The 24,218-nt window shown below is 38.2% G+C and overlaps 1 protein-coding gene across 12 annotated transcripts in view; it reads left to right on the top strand.

The window, feature by feature from the left end:
- The window catches only part of TDP1 (tyrosyl-DNA phosphodiesterase-like protein), a 93,770-nt gene that overhangs the window by 35,656 nt on the left and 33,896 nt on the right, over positions 1-24,218 (top strand). For 10 of the 12 annotated variants that reach the window (XR_016049435.1, XR_016049436.1, XR_016049434.1 and 7 more), the window contains exons 6-9: positions 1,915-1,975; positions 6,346-6,422; positions 6,516-6,773; positions 17,048-17,137. Coding sequence is in view for 8 of the 12 variants with exons in the window: in XM_011631039.3 (XP_011629341.1) it covers positions 1,915-1,975; positions 6,346-6,422; positions 6,516-6,773; positions 17,048-17,137 (486 nt within the window). In the remaining 4 variants the exon portion in view is untranslated. Of the gene's footprint in view, positions 1-1,914; positions 1,976-6,345; positions 6,423-6,515; positions 6,774-9,046; positions 9,151-9,437; positions 9,559-17,047; positions 17,138-24,218 lie in introns of those variants that run through there. The other 2 variants (XM_088858323.1, XM_088858322.1) reach the window with 1 other exon arrangement.

Below are 24,218 nucleotides of genomic sequence, written 5' to 3'. Positions count from 1 at the left end.
TGAAACATTGGATGCATTTGTTTTTGTAAATTAGCTATTTTAATTCATCTGCAGGAGGGTTTGGTATTTAACCAAACCCTGAAAAAAAATTATGACATTTCAGTGATCAGATGGGCGCCTAGGCGGCCTAGTCCCCTCATCGTCTAGGTGCCGCCTAGTGACTTCTCCAACATTGCTTCTCTCTCTACTACATTATGCCCTTTGATCTTGAGAATGAATGGATGTGATTTGGTATCATACTTGGAGTTTAAAACTTGAAATTAAATTTCAGAGGGAAATTTTAATGAATTAGAGTTTGAGGGGATAAAGGTGTGGCAAATCTCATCCACAAATATGATCATTGTGTGAGATGAGGAGCTAGGATCCTAGCCTTTTGTTCACCCCTTGGATGCCCTTAATCAATGATCCAAATTTAGTCATCTTGAAGTCCTTAATCAATGATCCGATTTTAGACACACCTTTTCAACCAACCTAATTGAAATAGACAGAGAGAGCCTTGGTAGGCACACTACCCCCTTTCCTTGTTCCCTTGATAAGGTAGAGAGAAAGAGAGAGCAATAGTGAGGCACACCTCCCCCCTCTTTCTCTTGAGTTTTCATGTGTGTGATGAGAACCGTGGTATATGCTCTTTCCATGAGGCTGGAGCTTTGAGGTTTTCACCTCTCCAAGGACTTACTTCTTGCTGTAAACATTTCATGCCAGCAAGGTAACTTATCCAATTTGATCCTTTTAACTTAGGTTTTCATTGATAGTTCATACCTGGTTCATTAGCCCATATGCCTTGATCATTCTACTTCATTTTGGCATAGTTTGAACTAGTTTTCCTTGAGAAATTCTATCTGATATTCCCTTGGGATTTTTCACGAGTATAACAACAAGCTAAAGTCATTCCTAGCATAGTTAAAGCTTCAATTTTACTAGCTCTCATTATACCAAAATTTGCTCATGACTACGCTTCAATTATATACATTATAGGGCCTACTCTAGCTTTGGCATGCCACTTATCTTGCTTCCACATTTTCCTCTAATCTGCCCCTTCTCTTCTTGATTATTTTGAGTTGAATATTCTTGTGTGGATTCATGCTTCATGATCCTTAATTCTCATTAATGTCATTAAACTTGGATATAAGATTTTGCGCTATTGGTAGTGGGCGTATCCAAAGGGTGTATTTGAATCTTTGGTAGTAAACCAGGTAGTTGAGCTCTATATTCGGCGTCACGTGATTTTAGATTAAGTGCACACATTTGGTTCATGTTTATGTAAGTTGAGATTGAATATTTTTTTTTAAGTCTTGTAATTCAAAGTTTTATAATTCAAGTTTATGTTACATGAAATTTTTGTATGTTGCTGAATTTTATGTTATAGTCACATAGTATTGTGTTTGACTCAATCCCCATAGAGTTTTAAGAGTGGGAAATTGGCATAGGGCTATCTTAAATTCATGTATTTGTGTTTCGTGTGTATTTGAAGTGTATTAAGTTGCTGAAGTGTGGGGTATGTTGCTGTAATTTTATGTCCAAAGGCATTGCATTCAAGTATTTGAGTTGTTTTGTATAAGAATAGCTTTGGGAGGTGACCTTGAACTGGGCTCTATATCCCTGTATTGTTCCAGTCTAAGCCAGTTGGAATGTTTGATCAATTCTGGTTCTTGCATACATGATTATTGTGACACAAGTTTTGGTATATAAAGAACAAGGGCAATAACTCTGATCTTTTGATTGTCTCGAACTGTATTGTTTATTTATGTATTGTTTATTTATGACATAGTTATAGTCATTGAACTGTGTTTCCTATCTTTCCAACACCTTACAAAGTTTCAATTTATCTTATTTGTATGTGAAGTACCATGCTTTATTTAGTATCGATTGCTATAACAACGACCATATAATGATCTCTACTTTGTTTCGTAGTAGGGGAATGTGCTCTTTGCCATCCTTTCGAATTACATGGTGGACTTGGACTGGTTGCTATCTGGTGAGTTTAGGGGGTGAATACATCTTCTAAATTTCATTAATTGTTTTAAATGATTCTGTATTCTCAGATGTTTTTGTGTGATCTATTTCACTTGGACTCACAGATTTTGGATTTCTTGCCTTACAATGTGTCCATTATACATGAGAAATAGATTGCTTGTTGCGTGAGTTGTCATAACATAATCTGGTGAAAAATATGAAAACATCGTAAAAGATGTGGGAAACTGTAATTTACAAAGGAATTATGCTCTATTTACATGAAAGTTACCAATTAAAAGAAAATGTACACTTCAAAGGCGCATTGGCATTATATTAAATGATATTTGAGGCTCAACCTATGATGTTTCTTAGTTGATATCTATCGATGTATCTGAGGAGCATATTCCATTTACTTTTGCACATGAGTGGGGTATTTTAGTCACTGGGACTTTTTTATTACATTTGTCTTTTATCTGTTTGTTTCTTGTTATTTGTTGTACCTCTCTCATGTATTGGATAGCCATGTAGTTGTACATATCTATGTGGACAACATGCACATTTTTTACATGCTATAACTTAATGAAAGGCCAATGAAACTTGAATGTTCACGTTCTCTCAATTGTTCTTATGCCATCTAGTCTTGGGCCTAGCATTCTTTTCTTTGCACTATTTCCATGGTAGCAGTGAGGGACGTCGAGATCTTATCATTCTTCTTCTAGATCATAGAAGGGTTGCAGTATAGATCTGTGCTCTAGGTATCAAACTACATGACCATGTCATGTTGCTGCAGATCTTATCACCTTCTCACTGATCTGATCGACCTAGACACACAGGTGTATCGGTGGACTGTACCCGACTGATGGTTGGGTAGGCAGTTCCCTGGGATGTGAAGGAAAATTGTATTGATAATAGACAAACAAACCATAAACACTGTATCTACATGAAACAAGACTCAAGAAAGGATCTAAGGTTGTAATCACACCAAGTTGAGGCAGGGAGAGTGGGTACTCCTTGTGGGTTTAAGTTTACATCTTCTCTATGTTGAAGAACATGGAAAGTGAATGAAAAACATGGAAGTTAAACTTAAAGACACTCTATTATTGCATTAAAATGCAAGTCTCTGCGCAAATAGGATTTATTGCTCCTTAGTTATTGTGTCTAGACCTTGAATCTCTTTTAGTAGTTGTTCACATGGTCATATTTTTTGAAATTGGAAGCAAAGGCTCTAGCATGCTTTCCTAAGGTGTACAAAGGTGGCGCCAATCCATTAAGTATAGGCGAGCAGCCTTCCTTTGCTTGATGAGGGCAGTTGCAAGATCTGAGCAAAATATTGAAAACGGTTTTGAGTTCATTGAAAATTCGAATGTTGTTTCCTCAAGCTTTCTTGTTCTTTGTTTATATATTATTTTATTTTCATATAGTTTTCGATTTGATACATGAAATTGTGTTTTATTTTAGAAATATCATTCACATAGTCTTTTTATGTTCTACGTAAAAAAGAAGTCTTTGTTGAGAAGAGGAGAGGCGATTATCCTACATTGTGGGTTTGGAGAAGCATTGGGTTCTATAAAAGACATTGCTTCTCCTCCTTAGGGGTGATTGATGCACAAGGTCCTCGTGCGTGGCAGCTTTGGGGTGCAGTAGGGCCAACAAATTTAAAGAGTACTATGCAAGGCTCTTACATATGGAATGGCAAGGACAAACTAACAACTTGAAAAAGTAAAGAGATTAAAACATGAAATATTAAAATGTGGTGTGGGCCATGTAACATCTACTTTTTAATTTCAAAAGGACAAAAGCATTTAAAAATTTCAAAAGGACAAAAACATTTGAGAATTTCAAAGGGAAAAAGGACAGTTTTCAAATGAAAACCTGTTCCCTGTAGAATTGTCTGGTTCTCTTTTACAAAACCAACTAGAGAATTGGTACAAACCGGCCCGAATCGGCCGGTTATAGGGGGACATAGCGGTTCTCAATATATATCGGGCAATTCTGATCCGGATGGGCAATTCCGATCCGGATCGGCGATTTTTCAAGCACTGGTTTGCGTGAAGTTTATTGGCTGTACAATTGAGTACTGGTTCCATCCATAGTGACCAATGATGAAACGACCGCCTAGGTGGCCTGGCTGACAAATTGCCTACGCTGGGAGGGCATGCCTAATGTGGGATGGGTAGGTGCCCAAGGCATTTGCCTAGGCAGGCTCAAGGCGGGTTTGGGTGCCCACCTAGTGCCACCCATTTAAAAAAAATAAAAAATCAGCCCGAACAAAAATTCAGGCTTATGTAAATGCTCTTCTCTCTCTCTCTCTCTCTCTGTGGCCCGTGTGCTCTCTACATATGAGAAGAACTCAAGAAGATGGCCTCCACATGTTTGATGCGCGGGCTTTCTATCTCTTTCTCTCTCTCTCTCTCACACACACACACACACCCACACCCACAGATACTCATGGTCCCCAATGCTCCCTCTTCCCTTGTAAGAAAAAGAAAAAGGAAAAGATGACCTCTAAGTGTTCGATGCAAGGTCTCTCTCTCTCACAATCTCTCTCTCTCTCTCTCTCTCTCTCTCGACATATTAGAATAGCAAAAAGAAGATCGAGCCTCCAAGTGTCCAGGATCTCTCTCTCACGACCGTGGATCCAAGAAAAAAAAAGAGTGGATGATCTTTAAGAATTTCATGCGAGGCCTCACGCACTGGCGCTCACGTGTGCACACACTACGCACATGCACATTCATAAAACACACACAAAACAACTTATGCCACCCACCTTGACACCCTGCCCGCTAGGCGATCAAGGCCCCTGGTCGCTTAGGTGGCTGCCTCCGCCTTTTTGAACATTGGTTGACGCATCTGAAAGTCCAAAGTGGTTGTGGGCTTTTGTTTGGGTTAGCACCTGAATATGAAAAGGTGCATATATTGTAGGGTTCTAGAGTCAGACCAACATCTTTGGTTCAAGTGGGATATGTTGGTGGAGTTAAACAGGCATATAGATTCATCTTTCCATATTTTTACCTATAAGAAGCCATGTAATGGATCTTTTAATAGAAGTGTTTAAAAGCTCAAGTGCAGCTTTGTTCTTGCCAAAACTGAGTCAGCTTACTGAGTTCAGTGACCTATTAAAGAGGGCAAGTGGGCCCAATACTGCCTGCCACTCAGGAAATCTTGATCCCAATTTGGGTGGAACCATGGTTTTGTTTACCTATGAACCCTCATATATGATGCAAAGCAATTTGGATCCCATGTAACTCAGGATCTTGACCACTAATGGGAAGGGTCAAGATCCCAAACTTTAAAATTTGCAGGGAGCGAGATCCCCATTGGACTGAAGGAGCGAATTTTCGGAGCTGGGTCATCCCTTGGTTAGGAGAACCTGGTAACGATGCCCAAAACTATATTAAAGGGAAAAATCAAATACATCCCAAGTTCTCATTTGTAAAACTCTCCCCTTGATGAGTTGACTGAACCTGGGAGAGTTTTACCGACTCAAAATGAGATTTTGTTAACTGATTCACATATTTTTATGTTTGGGGTGGGTTTCTCTCTTGTTTCTCTTTGTTTGGTGCTTTGTTTCCAGCTTGGAGTGACATGGGTATATGCCATGAAATCGAAACATTAAGTTGTTGATTTCTTAGGCATTTTCCCAGAATGGTTGTAACTTAATATGGTGCTAGTGTTTATAATCAAAGGCTCTCTACTGCGACATATCTAGTAACTAAGGAGGTTCATTCTTGGTTGAAGAACCCATTTCCCCTAGTTGATGCTGTTGCAGAAAGAACCAATTTCCCCTAGTTGATGCCATGGCAAGAATGATCCGACTCTTGGGTTATTTCTTGATTAGCTGGTATAACTGACAAGATTACTTGCTGGTTCATTCTTCTCTTTGATATACTATTATAAGATGATATCATAATTGATGTGGGCCATTGTTTTACAGGTATACAGAAAATGTTGATGCTCTTGCAAACCTGTTATTCTTGCTCTTAAAAGTTGGAATGAGATCTCCACATTTTTGCTGTATAACTGCAATATGGGAATGTACATCTATTCTTGTATATACCCAGATGTCAACATTTTATTAGATATTGAAAAACATTTTTGTTGAATATCACAAAGAACAAAAAAAGAAAAGCATATTGTAGTTAAAGTATTACTATTATTAATGCAAATGCTCCTTTCCTTTGCACTAGTGAACTACTTTGTATGGAAACATAAAATGCACAGTTCCTGATCTACAGCGTTCATTAATGCAAATGCTTCTATCATTGTTAAGTTTGCGTTAGTTCTCTAGTTCATGTGATTTATTGTGATTGATTTGCTCGCATTTTTGTTTTTTGTTTAACTATGGCAATCCCTGTGCATGAGTAAATACTGAATGATGTTTCGTTTATGTAGCCTGCCCTATGCTAAAAAGGATATCTCATGTTCTTGTGGTTCATGGAGAAAGCGGTGGTGCATTGGATCAAATGAGTGTATTGGATCCTTCAAATCTTTATTAATCTTTCTTTTTTGGTTTATTTTCTCGTTTTAGTTGAAACTTTAATGCAGTTAATTACTGTTTTCAGAAGACGAAGCCTTCAAGTTGGATTCTGCACAAACCACCTCTACCTATTTCTTATGGGACACACCATTCGAAAGCTATGATTCTTGTTTACCCTAGAGGGGTGCGTATTGTCGTACACACTGCCAATTTAATTTACGTTGACTGGAACAACAAAACTCAAGGATTATGGATGCAAGACTTCCCATGGAAAGACGAGAAAGATCTCAACAAACAGTCTGCTTTTGAAAATGACCTGGTTGAGTATCTTGAAGCACTCAAGGTAAGCTTGGCATCTATTTTGGTTGAGCTAAAATTTTGTTTATGGCATTTGTATGTTGCCACACTTTGACTGGTGCCTTACTCATATTTTCTATGGACTAGGTGTTGAACACTTTGATGCTAAAGTCTTTGTTTTATGATATATCTCATGGTTAGCATGATAGCAAAATTCTGCTAATGGGAGTTAACACCAGAATTAATTATGGCTCAAAATGAAATATGGCTAATTTGTCCACATGGTTTTGGTGGTTCTACAGTTTCCTTGAGTGTATTTATTACATTGGGCAGGGAGCTGTGTGTTAGTTGTCATTTAGTCTAGCTTCTAAATTTCTTTCTATGCTCATGCTGAATACAATATATAGGGATTCGGGATAGAAGAACCATTTTTGGAGACTTCACTTACCTTTTTAAAAATCAAAAGAGACAAATTTCATAATACTTCAGGGATACTTGAGGCACAATATATCTGTCTCTTGTGTGTTTAAATATGATCACACTGTATTTCTGTGCAGCCTCACTGGATTGGTGGAATGCTTGTGGCCTGGAATTTAACTACAGTTGTTTCTGTTCTTTATTTTACATTTTCAGGGTGCTTAATTTGCTTCTTAGGATTCCGTGTCATGTGGATTGTGGGAGCTGCATCTTCTACTCTTGTTCTGGGCTTGTCTAGGGATAGTGTTTGGTAGAATTAATATGGAATGTTTGGTAGAATTAATATGGAACAAAAGGACCGGAAGGAAAAGAGATTGGAAGATGCGTTAATGCGTAATTTAAAGAGTAGGAAGCACCTAGGCACAAATAATGGGTATTAGAGTGAATAAGTATTGATCAAGTGGGAATTAGGATCTGAAATGTTGAGAAGGATGGGGAGAATGAGATTGATATGAACAGTCCAGTTTCTTCACATGGAGAAGTGGAAAGAGGGAGATATGATATATCCTTGGGACAGATCCGGAGATGGCTCCCCATGTTCTTGATGTGATTTCAGGCCCCTGGGCCCCAGGGGGGTGGGGGGGATGGATTTTGCTCACAGGGGCATCAGCATGTGTCTGTGTCTTTGAAAACCATAGACTCAATACCATATTTGACGCTGTTTTGGATTTGACATTGTATTTTTCTTTTTTTAGTGGTAAACGAAATGGGACATCTTAAATACAAACGCACACACTCAGAGGTGCCATGTGTGTACATATGGGTCTCTACGTATTTCTAGATAATATTAACATTTTATTTAAGAAAGTTGAAAAAAATCAGTAACATGTCTCTAATGTAGAGATCCACGTCTTGAACATTGGCACATGTGCCCATATTTTTGGACACACTAAAATATGAAGTATGTGTGCATGTCTTAAATTTTAGATGCGTTTGTCAATGGCTGACAAGAGGGACTTGTGTATCTAACATGAAAAGAAATCACGCCTTGCATACCAGTAGTTCTAAGATACGATACTTGTTGGAGGCAGTTGTGGGGGTTTCTTGTTTGTTAGGAGTTCCCTTGTTTTGGAGCCCCATGAGGGTGCCCTAACAATAAATATATAAAGCTAGTGAACAATTAAATAAATGAAAGATTAATCACAAAGGTTTTTGCAAATATTTAAATGCAATTAGTTGCTTAGAATAAATAAATGAAAATTAATTGCAAATATTAGAATTATATTTAATTATACTTACAATAAATTACTTAAATAAAATTTGAGAGTAATAGCTGATATTTATTTACTTTTCTCATATATAAGTTCTTCACAATAATATGTTAAAGATATTTATTTGACCGTTCTTCCAAAAAATGATATTTATTTAATCTTAAATTTATAATAATAATAAAGGATAGTATTTTAGTCAAATCATATGCAAGTCATGCCCTTTTCTTTACTTACACCCCTTTAAGTCAATTTAATGGAGAAACCTAACACATGGGGTCGATAAGCCTGAATAAACACACACACAGAAACATACATATCTCATGACCATTTGTGACAAATGTTGGACCCATCATTTCTCTACATCAAACGTGATTTTGGGAGCATTGGGTTTAAAACATTCTTTTTAGGATTGATGCAAACTTAAGAATCTCTTTTCCTTTGAAAACTTTACAAAACATGGATTGCAATAATTGTGGCTTTCTTTTTTACTGATATGCACTTACTACTTTCGTATTTTGATGGATATGCATTTATTTCTTTAATTTTTTTAGTCGATCTGCATTATTGCTTCTATTTCTTTAAAAATATATGTATGGTGTGCTAACCTGTTGACAAACTCATATTGATTTAGGATCACCCTCCCCAACATGGGATCATGATAGGACCACGATCCTGCTCCAAGGGCCTAGGATCACATTCACTGAGCGGGATCCCCACCCATCTTACGAAATCTCGGTAACTAAGGATAAGACTCAGCTGACTGTCATAAGACTCGGCAATTTTAACCGGGTTTCCAAGCTGAGTTGGCTCATCGAAGTCCAGAGTTGAACTCAGGGAGTTTTTGATCACCGGATAGAGTATCTGTATGGTGAAAAATAAATGTTGTGCACTAAGGGGCACTCTATGGAAATGCATTTTTTTTCCTTCATGGAAATGCATGGTTTATCATGTTGTCCCTTTAGGGGATTCTGCCCAAGTTGCACGTAGGGCTGGTCTCAACTGTAGATCATTTTTGGCTGCAGGTACATAATGTACATACCGTCATGTTTATACTAGCCACTATTTATTTAAGAGGGGTGGTTTGTTTGATGGAGTTGCTTTGGTGGGCTCATGATGTGGTTGGAAAGATCATATATTTTGAAAGAGGAAATAAGAGCTCTGTTAAAGCTTGAAAGAAAGTGTAGGAGGCAGCTATCATGATAGAAAGTTTCACCAAAGAACTCAACATGGTATGATGTTTTTCCTACAGTATGTGTTCTAGGTTGCCTCAAATGTTGATCTTGCAGTAGAAGTATTTAGTTTAGTCAGGCAAGTTTTGACATACAAACTCATGAAAGATCTGTAATGGATGGCACATGGTCGTCATTAATTTTGGGGTATTAATAGTGGAATGTGTTTGTAATTGTGGATTAACTGGGTTTGTTGACCACCAATGGTTTTGAAAGGCAGGATAAGAGGATACAGAATATGCACAAGTAGAGTAGCTGAATCTGCAATGGATCATCCAAAGCTAATCTAATCTAATTGGTTTTGGATGTCCTCATGTCTGTATATTGTAAACAATGCTATATGCCCATTGCCATATCAAATATTATATACGAGTACAAAATAAATAAGGCAAACATAGATGTCTTATTTAAAGGAACATGGTTTGATCAGGGCTGCAACCCTATCAAAATAAGTAAAGCTTCACCTCAAAACTCACTGAAGATTGCAATATTGGCGTTGGAAAACCTTCAACTCGATCATGTCGACTTGGATCATTATGGTTGTGAAAAAAATTAGTATTTCAAGTGCTAAAAATATTGTATATTGTAACACAATATCTAGACCGTCCATTTCGCCCTAAAAATATATGTTTACAGATTCACAAGATCTGTACCATTTTCTGAGCTTCAAATTTCATAGTTAGTGTAGGAAATTGATTTTAGAGCCATCATGGTGATTTCTGATTCCCAAGTGCTTTTTGGACGAGGATTTGAGGTGAGGCTTTGTTTTGTTTTCATAATGTGTAGGCCTTATAGAAACTGCATCCTATTTACAAGTCTGTCCTTGCATGTGATATCCGTAATATGCCTCTTTCACTTATACCTTAGCAACAAACATGGACAATTTGTCCTTTAGAAGTTTGTCTTCGCTTGGGCAAACAATCTCCACTTTTTCATTGGTCTTAACAAACTCTACAACTATGTTTGTCTTCAAATTTCTCTCTCACAAAGTGTTGATCTTTCTAAATGTGTTTGGTTTTTCCATGAAGCCCTTGATTCATGGAAGTGGCTATTGCACTTTCATTATCACATTGTGGAATGTAGTTGCTTGGAGCGGAGCGGTGCGGTAGCAGGAGTGACGGATCGACATGCAAAAAGCTACTTAAGTCGGGAGTGCGTTCCTTATGGTTTTTAAATTAATGGATACATTTTCTTAAAATTAATAATTTAATAAAATTTCTAAAAAATATTTAGTACTCCCACATAATACAATAAAACTGTGTGGGCCAAAAGTGGCAATGCAAAAGTAATTTAGTTAATTTAGTAGATGATATTTTTTATACATTCTCAAAATACTAAATGATATATTTTTTTTTCCATTGCAACAATAATCCTACAAAAACGATTAAAAAAATTTGGGAATATCCGTACACCCTTTTTGTAGGTTTCATTTCTCAACATACCCAAGGTTTCAAAACATATCAGGCGGCATAGAGGTCCCATGTATTGTATCTCCTAAACCCTTGGACCAACTTTACTCCATCTTTTTAGCCCAAACAAAAGTTCAAAAGACATCATTTTTCTATTCCTTTCTAAACCCCCTTCTCTCTCTCTTTTTCGGTGTTTCTCCCAAAACCTCTTTCCTTATTTTTCAATACTTAAAAGAAAAGATATTTTTTCAAAAGATATTTTTTCAAAAGATATTTTGTCAAAAGATATTTTTTCAATATTTAAAAAAAGGAGAGAGGTTTGAAGAGAAAGGCGGGAAGAGAGAGAGAAAAGGGGGTTTAGAAAGGAATAGAAAAAGGGATGTCTTTTGAACTTTTGTTTGTGTTAAAAAGATGGGGTAAAGTTGGTCCGAGGGTTAGGAGATATAATACATGGGATCTCTATGCCGCCAGATATGTTTTGAAACCTTAGGTCTTTTGAGAAATGAAACCTAAAAAGAGGGTGTACGGGATATATTTTCCCAAAAAAATATTGTGATGAGGCACGCTGGGATAATGATAGCAGTACAAGGGAACTGATCTTTAATTAACAATTCACGCTTTATGACATCTATAAGCATAATAAGGTGCTTTGTTTGGAATTTTACACATCACAATGTGTGTGTGTGTGTGCGTGTATGTGCATTTGTGTGGAGAGAGAGAGAGAGAGAGAGAGAGAGAGAGAGAGAGAGAGAGAGAGAGAGAGAGAGAGATCACAACTAAGTTTCAAATGAATCATCTCTCACAACTAAGTTTTAAATGAATCATCTTCCTGGCCTTTTCTTGTCCCTTCGAGTGGCTAGGAATAATTCTTAGAAGTTGAATTGAAATCACAAAAAATAGGGATTAGGACCCATGGATGTCCCTATCCGGGAGTGCTTGAGCGAGATCATTGAGCAGTATCTACAACTACCCGGTAACTGTGGAACGGAACACTACCACGCAATTTGAGACCGCAAACCATAGCTGGGCTACTTATCCATGTACATTCGGAAGTGATTGCTACCATTGCTCTATACTCCAATTGCATGCTTGACCTTGCCACTGCGCCTTGTTTCTTGCTACACTAGGATAACAAGTTGCTTCCCATTAACACACGTAAGTAATCTTTTGGTACTTGGGTCCATTGCCAGTCTTTGCATTTGAAAAGGCTACAATACTTAAGGGATACATATCCCTATCACTTTCAAAGTAAAGCAGCCCATCATACATTCGGTCGCCTCTAAATGATCTGTTCTTGGATTATGCATGTAGGGACTTCCTTGATGATTGCATAAGATATATCAGGTCTTGTGAAGGTGAAGTACAAAAATGCATTGACTATACTTTTGGAATCTTTTGGATTTGAAATAAGCTCTAAAAAACTTCCATTATCTCCTAATCTCCTATTCAAAACTGCAGGTTTTGGGGCTGGGTTTGCATGTAACATCTTTGTCCTTTGAAAAAGTTCGTAAACATATTTTTCACTGCCCAAGTATCGTCTTCTCTGTCTTTCTTTCAGCTTCTATGTCTAGAAAATATTTTAGATTCCCAAGATCCTTCATTTAAAAAATGAATTAAAAAGAACTTAAATGTGATTCACTTTCTTAAGTGAGCTGCTCGTGAGTGTAATATCATCCACATAAAGTAGTAGAATGATAATATCTCTTCCATCATGCTAAATAAATAAGGTGTGGTTTGCTTTGAGTTATTTGAAATTCATACCTCCTTCCTACCTTACAAAACTTGTAAAACCATGCTCATGATTCCTGCTTCAGCCTATATACTCATTGATTTAGTTTGCATGCCATGGCCTTTAGATTTCCTTTGCTATATCTGATTGGCTGCTTGAAACACACTTGTTCTTTCAGGTCCCCATGTAGAGATACATTTTTAACATCCATCTGGGAAATCTCCCAATCATGGGCTAGTGCAAGGATAGAATGACTAACTATATTTATTTTCATCCAAAATTTTAAGGTTTCATCATAGTCTAGTCTGTGGTACTGATTAAATGCCTGAACCCTTTGCAACTAGCCTCGCTTTGAACTGCTTAACTGAGCCATCTACCTTATACTCTATTTTATACACCCATTTTAGTCCCACAACATTTTTTACTTTGTGTATTGGGACAGTCACATGTATTCTAAATTTATGTACCGCTTGAATCTTCTCATTCATTGCCTCTATCCATTTCATGTTCTTCACAACTACTTAATATGAACCAGGCTCTTGCTCTTCTAGAATTTCGTTCAAGAAAACTTGATGTTCAATGAAGAGAGAATCATGACTTACCCACCTTTCTATTGAATGCTAAGTGCGGGCTTATATCTTGAATTGATTTTGATCCCTGACAGCTGTATTATGAGGTACTATATTCTTGATTTGATTGTTTTTAAGTATTAAGGTATGTGTAGGGTTCTTCCTCATGGGCCTCTACTTCATCATCATCATCATCATCATCTTTCTCCTTCTCTAAGCCTTATAAGAATCGTGTTTCACCATTCCACTCTATGAAGGCCCATACCCTCAGTTAGAGCATAAGTTACCATGTTCTTCTCACTAATTACATCCATGTCCTTGTAGGCCTTCCACATGAACCTAATGGCCCCCCTAATTGGTGTCGGTCTAGGTTAACGCTGCATATGTCCAGACTACCTATCTACTTTCCCTCATCTTATCGCCTATTAGAGCCACCTCTATGTTCCCTCAGATGTATTCTTTCTAAATTTTGTCCTTTTTTGTCTTGCTGCTGATTTATCTCAACACTCATTCTATAGATATGTTGTTTCTTGAGCACCCAATATTTTGTCCTATAAAGCATTGCTGGTTCTATAATTCTCTACTTCATTCCCATACTTGTGATGTCTTTTATGGACTGCTGCCTTTTATTTCTTATTTTATCGACTATCAACTCTATGTCACGCTTCTCATGTGTTGTACTTTGATCTTTGTCATATCTTCTACTAGCTGCTGCTTGTAACAAGTTCAAATCCCATTTGTTGGCAATAATTTATACGAGCTGCTGGTGCACAAGAAATAATTAATTTTAGGTTCTTAGGAAGCAACTTGAGTCTCTCCTTCATTTGATAGAAGTTTTGGAGGACAATGCATTTGGTTTTCATTGCAGGTAACATTTCGTAAAATCGAAATTTCTTGGTTCTTGGGCAATAACAGTGATAACCTTTGTGCATAATGCTGTGGCACATGAATGCACACATTTCAGTTTTCAATATCAATTTTATTGCTTTGACTTCCATCCACATGAGATTAACAAAAGCATCCAAAAACTCATAGCATGCTATATTGAGAGAGAGAGAGAGAGAGAGAGAGAGAGAGAGAGAGAGAGAGAGAGAGAGAGAGAGAGAGAGAATGGCGAAGAGAAACAAAATAGAGGCACCAGATCTGATCTAGAATTTTCATATTTGATTTGAGGGTCAGATCCTATATTGAAAAATGAAAATAATATTTTCTGAGTATGGAAAGAGATCAAGATGGTGTATGGAAGATTAGGGTTTATAAAAGAAAAGTGGTGATAATCAAGAACAAAAGGAAGTAGGATCAAGGTTTGGATTTGAGTCTGAGATAAGAAAAAGTTAGAATCAGGAAGGGAAAGAAATAGAATTGAGGTTTGTAGAAGATCATGGTTTGTAGAACGAAATAATTAGAATCGAGAAGAAAAAGTATTAACTATTAAAGTTTTGATATGAGGACAGGAAAAAATTACAATCAGGAAGGGAAAGAAATAGAATCAGGGTTCAATGTTATCAATAAAAGCCTCTTGAACCAATATCGTACAAACAAGTTTTGATGCCGTGAAAGAAAGGAACAGAGTATAGGGGATATACTGAAGTAGAGGAGGAGAGTATCTCAATCTGAAATGGTTCGTCAAAAGCTGACCTGATTGGTCTCAGATGTCCTTATGTTCATGTATATATATTGTTGACAATACAATATGGCCATGGCAATATAAAAAATTACACAAAAAATAAATAAAACGAACAAAATTTTCTTATTTACTAGTCTGTCTCTGTATGTCACATCTGTAATAGGTTTCTGAATTGCTTGCCACGTGGCAGTGATTGGCGTGTTAATGGCTGATGCATGTTTACAACTAGGTATGGTCGAGGGTTCCATGGGATGGACTTTGGCAGGAAATAATCAACAAACCTGATTGGACAAATCAGGACACTCCAGGAGCCACTCTGTGGGAATAACTGTGATGCAAATTTGTCTGTGGGTAAACGGTCATGAGTAATATGAGTTATTCATTTGACTCATTATGTTTCCTAATGTCATCTTTTTTGTTGTGGAGAGGGATTGGGGTTGGGGGGAGGAGGGGGGGGGGGGGGGTGGGGGGTGTAAATGTTGACAATATATTATGAATAGAAGTATTTACGCATTTTCTCAAGAGTTTTGACTGAGGCAGCTCAAAGCCATGTGCTCTACAATTCAAAAACTGATGACCCAAAAAATGAAAGATTAAAAATGAGATGACTAGAGGCTACCCACAAAGTAGGAGCTTAAAAAATGATTCTAATATCTTTATAGTATGCATTTTATATGACTAATATTTCTCCAAATTTCAAAATTGTGCTCAAACATTAGTGTACTTGAACCAAGCTGAACAAGGATGTAGGATTCTGTTGTCTTCTTAATTGAAGGCTTGCATGCAGGTTGTGTCTGCAGCTAACTGTTATGTATTGAGGTTTTGTTGGGCTGATGAAGTGCGGATCTATGTGGCCATGGTCTTTGCCTTGATATGCAGGTGTTGTCTGAGGCTAACCCTTAAGTAATGAGGTTTTGATGGGCCCATGAAGTGTGTATCCATGTAGTTATGGTCTTTGCCTTGATTGTCTTTCTCTTGAGGGAGGGTTGTGGTCGGGTGTAAAAGCTTTTCATGGACATTTTAAAACCTCACCTTTCTATTGATTCCTATCAGTATGTGTTTGTACATATGCAAGCTCTATTAATTTTTTCTTGCTCAACCATAGAATTCAACTTAACACTCATGTCTATGTTAAAACTTTTTGGCCTTTTTTTTCTCATTTATTGTGGTCAAAACCCATATGCGTGAATGTGTTACCTTTTTTGGGAGGTGTGAGGGGCAATTGCATTTATATCAAGGCTATTTGTAGGATATGATAAATAACCAATAATGGATTCCTCTTTTGATCTTGAGCATTGCTTACTTTTAAGTTTTCTAAATTCATGATTTAGTAGGAAATGATTCTCTTATGTCGAATCTATTGGAATGATGATTTTTGTGGGCCACCAAGTTTCTTCTTCTGTTATTTTGGATGTACTAATATTTTGGAAGTACAACGTCATCTCCACAATGCGGGGGATGTGGCTGTTAGTAGTAGGTTCTTGTATTTGGATCCTTGCTAGACTTTATCTCATTCGTGGGAGGCTGGTTTACTAATATTAGTTTCTGTCCATGATGTAAACTGCATGTACTAATATTTTGGAAGTAGTACGTCACAATAAGGAGGATGTGGTTGTTAGTAGTAGGGTTCTTGTATTTGGATTCTTGCTAGACTTTATCTCACTCTTGGGAGGCTGGTTTACTAATATTAATTTCTGTCCATGATGTAAGCTGCATGTCTTATGGTGTCATATTTCCTCATGAAATTGGATACTAGGTGAGCCCTTCTCCAAAATCTTTGGGGAGATTCATCACGGTGTATCATCATCTCAGAGAATAGTGATGGAGATCAATGATGTGCTTTCTTTAGTTTGTCTTAACTAATTCATGGAAATGCTGTTGTACTATTCACTTCACCACTTTTAAATTTGCAATATATTGATTTCTTTGGTTTCTACTTCATTGATAATTCTGTGGATTCTCTGGATTTAAGCATTGTATGGGCAGCGATAATGCGGCTTCCATATATAAATATTTTCTCACTGAATTTTTATTTAGCTTGTGTTTATTGTTTTTTAATACTTATGCAGTGGCGTCCACTGAGGGCAAATCTGGGATCTCTTGGCAATGCCAATATCACAGCATCATTCTTTGGGAGATTCGATTACAGCAGCGCAACGGTATTTGAATCCTGCAATATCTTAAAATTTGTAATTTCCGAAATTTAATGTTATGGCTCTTATTTCTAGGTTTCTATTTATTGAAATCCTCATTTTCAGCTGTGTAATACAGATAAATCTATACCCTATGTCTTCAAGAACTTATAGTTTTTTAGCTTGAAGTGTTTTTCCGTGATGCGGTTAGTGGCCGCTTTTCAAAGATATCATATTGCATGATCTTGCTTTAACATTTTAGTTCTTTGGCTTGAGTATTACTGATAAATTTTGCTCTAATTTCATTTTCGATTGTAGTCATTTGTTATACGTCATTTGAAGTTTGGCCAACTCATGGTTTGTACAAGCTTATGATAGTAACTGGTATGCATTGAGCACTTTGTGTTCAATGTGAAGGATATTCAAGAGCAAACCAACTAGAGGATATTAACAGAGCGAGACTACCTCAATGGTTCATCCTAATACTTGGTGATGAGCAGTGTTTGCTGACTCGTGCAAGTTTGTTTAATATGGGTGATGTTTAGAGAACAAAACTAATGCAATGGTTCATCCCACTACTTAGTGATAAGCAGTCTTCACCAACTTGGGCAAGTCCACTCGGACTCTCCTGTTTCACTTGGGTTTGGCAGGGTGCCGGGCTTGTAACTTCCGCTAACTCAGGGGTTATATGAAAATTTGTAATTTTTTATCGAAGGCTTTCTGTTTGAGCCCAAATTTTTCTCGTAGATTCATTTTTTGCAAGCTATACCATTAAATAGATTAGATGTGTGCAAAAGCATCAAATTTGATGGATCGGAGAGATTGAAGATGTCGACCTAGGTCAAGCCAAATTTTGGAAAATTGTGATTTCTTCGCAAGGATCGGTTAATATTTGATTAAATTTGTTCCCTACACATAATTTTGGGTTCTTCATCCCATCATCCCATCATTGACTCCTTTTGTTGAAAATAAAAGGAATACATTTTATTGCATTTGATGGAGAGAACTGTCATATCTTTTCTTTAATCCTTATTTGTCTTATGTCTCTAAAAGGGCAATATTGTCCATAAATTATAATTGGGTTATTACTTAATGTTACTAGAGGGGTAGAGGTCACAAGTGACCCCTAAGCCGCTCACGTTCCTTCTCTCTCTCTATTTCTCACACGCCTCTCACTGTTTCCCTTCGTCATTATCTTTATTTCTTTTCTCTCCTCTCTCTAAATCCTACCAAATTGTTTTTCCTCTACTTTAATTTCAACTTGGTATCAGAGCCCGACAATTAGTAACAGTATTGCAACAGAGGTCGATCTTTAAAAAGGTGTGCAAGATCTTTGTTTAGGGCTAATGTCATCCTTTGGGTTAGATTATATCATCATGCTGTAAAACCCCATTTAACTTTTTTTTTCAGTAGTATCTGTTCCAATGGAGGGGAGTATCTGTTCCAATGTTTGATGAATTAGGGTTTGTATGCTCCAATCAAATAAGTGCTGTTAATGTTGTTGCCCTTCAGGTGTTGGGGGGCTCTTCAGAGATTGCCAGCGAAATGTTGTTCTCTTCACCTTCTTTGTGCACTTTGGGACCTTTGACTCCCAAAATGCTGAAGCTTCGGCTCTTCTTTTGGGCTTGAGATTTCGCAACCCTTCCTGGGGCACTTGTCTGATTGTGGAAGGAGACTCTTTGAACACCATATCTTGGGCAAGTGGCTTGTCCCCCCACCTTGGCAACTGTCTTCCATTTTTTATGAAATTACCCGTCTTTGTAGGGATACGAGCGTCTTATGGCAGCATACTTAGAGTACGTCCAACGATCTCGCAGACCTACTGACGAATGAGGGTGTTAGCTTACATATGGATTTCAGGCCAGGTCCAACTCTTTTTTTATTTTGGACCACAGCCACTTTAGATAGCCCGCCTTTTATTTTTCCTTTTCTCACTGTAAATCTTGTCTGTAGGGCGAATCTTATGAGCCCATCTGCATGTAATTGGTTGATGTATTTTTTACTGATTGCCACCCAGTGAGGGTGCTTTGAGTCCCACACCTTTTGTAATCTCTATCTTTCTCTAGTAATACAATGTTAACAATTATATAAAAAAAAAAATGTTGTTTTTGATGTTTTTCTGGAAAAAAGGTAGTGTTATCATATCCGAGGTGTAACCGGATCTGTAAAATCTTTTATTTGAAGAAATCCAAGGGTATAACTTGATTTCAATTGTTGATTAAGATCTGAGGGTGTAACCGGATTTTAACTACCGTAGAGAATATCTCTACAGGCATGAAATATGGAGTCATCTGGACCCCTAATCATCATAGTCAGGTTTGATGAAACCAACTATTTAGAGTTGACCAGGTCGATTAGACTATTTTTGGGTGGAAAGAAAAAACTAGGGTGCATTGACGGCTTTTTGGAAAACCCTGACTTGAAGGATGATAAATATATAGATTGGGAGGCTGAAGATATGGCTATTATGAATTGGCTACAATTTTTTTTGCAACCTAATGTGGAGCGATCCTTTATGAACTGGAATACCTTTAAAGAATTATGGGAGGCAGTCTTTGACTTCTATTCCCAAAAGAAAATATTGCAAGGGTTTATAAATTGGAGCAGCAAATCATTGATTTTAAACAGGGTGACTTGTCACTCGAAGACTGTTATGCTCATCTTTTGGATGAATTAAGCGAGCACCAGCCCATACAGTGTTCTTGTGCAAAGGAACATGGAGAGAGACTGGAACAAAGGAAGATTTTTGATCTTTTGAGGGGAGTTAATGGATAGGATGAAACAATTAGGGCAAATGTTATCGGCGGTGAGACTTCGCCATTAGTTGGTACTGTTTTCTCCCTTCTTCAGCGTGAAGAAACTCGACGCATGATAATGGCATTGTCGAGGTCGGGGTGGTGGACGTGGCTGTGGAAACCTCACATCTAATGAGGACAATTTTTTTTTTTTTGAATAAGGGTAATTTCTATATATATTTTAAAAATTACATAGTAAAAATCTGGAGATTGTATCCCACAAATTGGGTGCTCAAACTACAACTATAATTAGATTGAAGAAAAGAGAGAGACTTATTGAAAAAAAAGAAAAGAGAGAGAGTTATTGAAAAAAAGGAAAAGTGAGAGATCTAATACTGAGGAGAGAAACTAAAAATGAGGCTGTACAACCAAAAAGAGATCCTAATGCAAGGTGCTACATGATCCATTTGCATACAAAAAGAGACTTGAGAGAACGTGTGGAGACGTGAGTGGTCTACCATGCTTGAGCGAGTGACAAGTGATGAACTATTGGAGCGAATCCTTGGCTTCAAGATCCATGGTGAGATCCATAGATAGAAAAAGGCAAGGGCTCCTGTTGAGCAGGGTGAGTGGATATTGTTCGTCGAGCTTTTGGGGAGTTCTTAGCCAAGGAGCTGTCCGCAAATAAGGAGAAACTTCTATCCTCATAAGTATCAACTTGGTAGATTTGAAGAAGGTCATGTTGGAGGAGAAAGAGGGTATAGGGGAAAGATAAGGGAAGAAAGGAATTGTAGTGGATGAAAAGCGAGAATGGGGAAAGGGGGGGGGGGGGGGGTGGAAGGGGAAGGGGGAGAGAAGAAGAGGGAGATGTAGAGATTGAGTAAAAGTAGAGAAGCAAAGATAAGTCAGAAGAAGAGGCTTGTTAGGCTGCAGTAGGATTATAGGTGAACTAATTAAAAAATAAATGGATAAGGGGCTATGTTAAGAGAAGGAGAGAGAGAGAGAGAGAGAGAGAGAGAGAGAGAGAGAGAGAGAGAGAGAAGGAAACTACCCACCACAATTTTTTTTCTTTCTTTTTTCTTTTCTCTTTTTTCCCCTTTTTTCTATCCCCTTTAGTCCCCTTTTTTTTTTGGGTTTTACTGCTATGGGATGAGAAAAGAGAATGGAGACAAGAAAGAGAAAGAAGAGTAAGTGATGGGGAGGGTTTAAACATACCTGTTTGAAGGGCTGAGGAGATGCCATTACTCTCGCAACAGGGCAGTAAATAGTAACAAAACACCGTTAGAAATTTGGGATAGGGAGAATAAGGGTATAGAACAAAAGAGGTTGCAGAGATTGGGTAGTAGAGTGAGAGTGTTTTGGGCTGCCTTAGAGAGTAAGGTTAAGGGTGAGAGAAGAAAACTGAAAGAAAGGAACAAGGGAAAAAGTCTGGGGCAAATAAGAAGAGGGTTGGTAAGCTGGAGACCTGAGCAGCAGAGTCCCCAAAATACCCCTAAAATTCTGCCCCATTTTTTTTTCCCCCTTTTTTTCCTATTTATTTATTTATTTCTCCCAATGGGGCCCTTAAGGGGGAGAGGGTATGGAGTTGGGGAAAGAGAGAGAAAAAGAAAAAAAGAAAGATAAGAAGGTCAAGGAATTGGCTGTGCTCATGAGCTTAGGGAAGCTCCTTCTTGTGCCAACCGATTTACCTCCGCATTGGCTGCTCGGTGTATATGTTTGAAGGTGAGCTGAGGGAGAGAGCTGCAAAGGAAAGATATATTCTCAAATATTGAAGTGAGCCTCCAAGGTTGTTGTTTCTGTTGGGTGGCCCAAAGCAGGGTGTTGCTTGAATAAGCTTGGACAATAATTCCTTGACCGTTGGTTCCCACCATGCTCACCCTTTTGAGGTCTTCTAGAAGTGCCATGGTCTCCGCAAAGGTAGAGTCCTGGGCCTCTATATATGTTGAGAAGGTCAAGATAGTAGTAGCACAGTCAGTCAGTGTGCCTCCCATGCCCGAGGGCCCTGGGTTCCCTAAGGATGATGACCCATCAATGTTGAGTTTTTTAGAAACTCGGGGGGAGTCTAGCTAGTCTATTTGTCTAGGTTGTTAAGTTTAGGGGACATGCCCAATTATTTAGAAAAGGTTGGATTGGAAGCGTAGCATATATGGGCATTGTTTTAGCCCAAAGGAATATAAGGATTATGATAGACTCAAAAATAGATTGGGTGGTTTTCAAAATTCCTCTAAAAGTTCTAGAATTCCTCTTGAGCCATAGACTCCAGAGCAGAGTTGCAACAAAAAGGTGCTAGAGTTTTTTTCCATACTCTGAGAAAGGGGGGGAGAAAAAAGTCTCAAAGAGGTTGTTTAGGTTCTGAGGGGTAACCCACTTCAATCCAAAGAGTTTAAGGAGGGAGGACCACAAATTGAGGGATACTTCATAATGGATTAAGAGATGGGGAATAGTCTCCAGTTCCTGAAAGTAGAGGATATAACGGTTGGAGAAGGAAATCCCTCTTCTTAGGAGTTGGTCCAACGTGAGGGTTTTTCCTTGGAGTAGAACTCAAATGAAGGCTTGAACTTTGTGGGGGATTGGAAAAGCCCATGAGAAATTGAAAAGGGGTTATGGTTCAAGTTAGGAAGGAAAGAGGAATAGAAAGAAGAGATGGAAAAAGATCTCGTGGGACATGGGACCAAATTAAGGAATCTTGGGGAAGAAGAGTAGAGAAAATGGGGTGGAGAATAGAGATCAGGGAAGTAGATTCCCAAGCCGTGAGATTTCGCCTAAAGATTAGTGTCCTTGAAAGCTACATAATCTACAATCAAAGCATTTTGGTTTCTCGCCACTAGAAAAAGAGAGGGGAAGACCAGAAAAAGGGGGGAATGTCCAATCCAATGATCAAACCAAAATAGGATACGAGAACCATTTTCTAGTCTATATCTAGTGCGGTTGAGGAAAGCATTCCTGATGGAGGAGATGCATCTCCACGCACGTAAGGATCTCTGTGGGGGGATCTAGGGAGCCTATCTTCACCGTTGAGACCATATTTCGCCTGTATGACATGTTTCCAAAGGAGAGGATGTACTACCATTTGCCGAGGAGGGCAAGGTTCATGGCTCTAAGGTTTTTAGTACCTAGCCCCCCCAAATTTCTTGGGGGAGCAGAGAATGTCTGAGGCAACAAGATGAAATTTTTTGAATCCCTCCACTCTAGACTATAAAAAATCTCTGATAAGTTTCTCTAGGCAGTTGATGATCGAGATGGGGATCTGAAATAAAGACATGTAATAGATGGGAATAAAGGCGAGTATAGCTCAAATTAGGGTGATTCTTCCCCCAAAGGAAAGGAACCTACCCTTTCAAGAGGCGAACTTCCAAGTGAGCGTTTCTATTATGTTGCCCCATAGTTGTTTTCTAGGTTTTCCTATACACAGGGGCAAGCCTAAGTATGAGGAAGGTAAGGGTTTTGTGGCACAACCCAGGCCATGAGCTAAACTGAGTAGCTCTGCATTGCCAACATGGATTCCTAACATTTTTATTTGTTTTAAATTTTCTTTCATCCTAGTGAGAAGTTCAAATGTTTGAAGGAATCGCCATAGTCATTCAACTTGGGTGGGGTTTGCTTCGTAGATGATAAGGGTATCATCTGCATAAAGAAGGTGCGATATAGTTAGATCAGATGGTTTGGGTGAACAGCTATCCTATGAGCATGAAAAGGAGAGGCGACAGTTGATCCCCTTGCCTAAGCCCTCTTTGGGCCTGGACAAATCCTTTCGAGGATCCATTAAGAAGAATTGAGAAGGGTGGGTTAGAGATACATGCTAAGATCAATTTCTTCCAAAGGGGGCCAAAACGCATTCGAGCTTGGTTCGAGTCTAGGAGATCCCAATCCACCCTGTTATAGGTCTTCTCCCTATCAAGTTAAATTATGAGGCGTTTCTGACTTGACAAAGATCTGGAGTGAATGGCCTCGTGGACGGTTAAGGTTACATCTAGGATTTGTTTGTTGGCTACGAAGGCTGATTAGATGAGAAGGACAAATTAAAGTGCACCCATTGTGGGAAGACTTGACACTCTAGGGAAACATGTTGTGATTTGGTTGGACGCCAAAGGCGAAACTTTTCAAGGGCAAATTCAACAACAATCAGTGAAAGTACTGCCCCAGTTTCTCAACGGAAGCAAGATACCATCTCTGTTGAGCCTCAAGAGGAGTTGGTGACTATTCCTAAAAGAGAGCTCGTAGATCTCAAGCAATAGGCTTCCATTAGAGACCCTTCTTCCTCATCTAAGTCTCACATTGCCCAATCAGGTATATCTGCATCAACGCATCATATCTCTGTAAGTAGCTCTGAAACCCCTTGGATTATTGATTCTGGAGCAACTAAAAATATTACT

The sequence above is a fragment of the Amborella trichopoda genome, chromosome 2 (assembly GCF_054954075.1).
Source record: "Amborella trichopoda isolate Santa Cruz 75 chromosome 2, AtrichopodaSantaCruz75HAP2 v2.0, whole genome shotgun sequence".
Lineage (NCBI taxonomy): Eukaryota > Viridiplantae > Streptophyta > Magnoliopsida > Amborellales > Amborellaceae > Amborella > Amborella trichopoda.
Note: the sequence above shows the minus strand (reverse complement) of the source record. Positions and strands in the feature narration are given on the sequence as shown.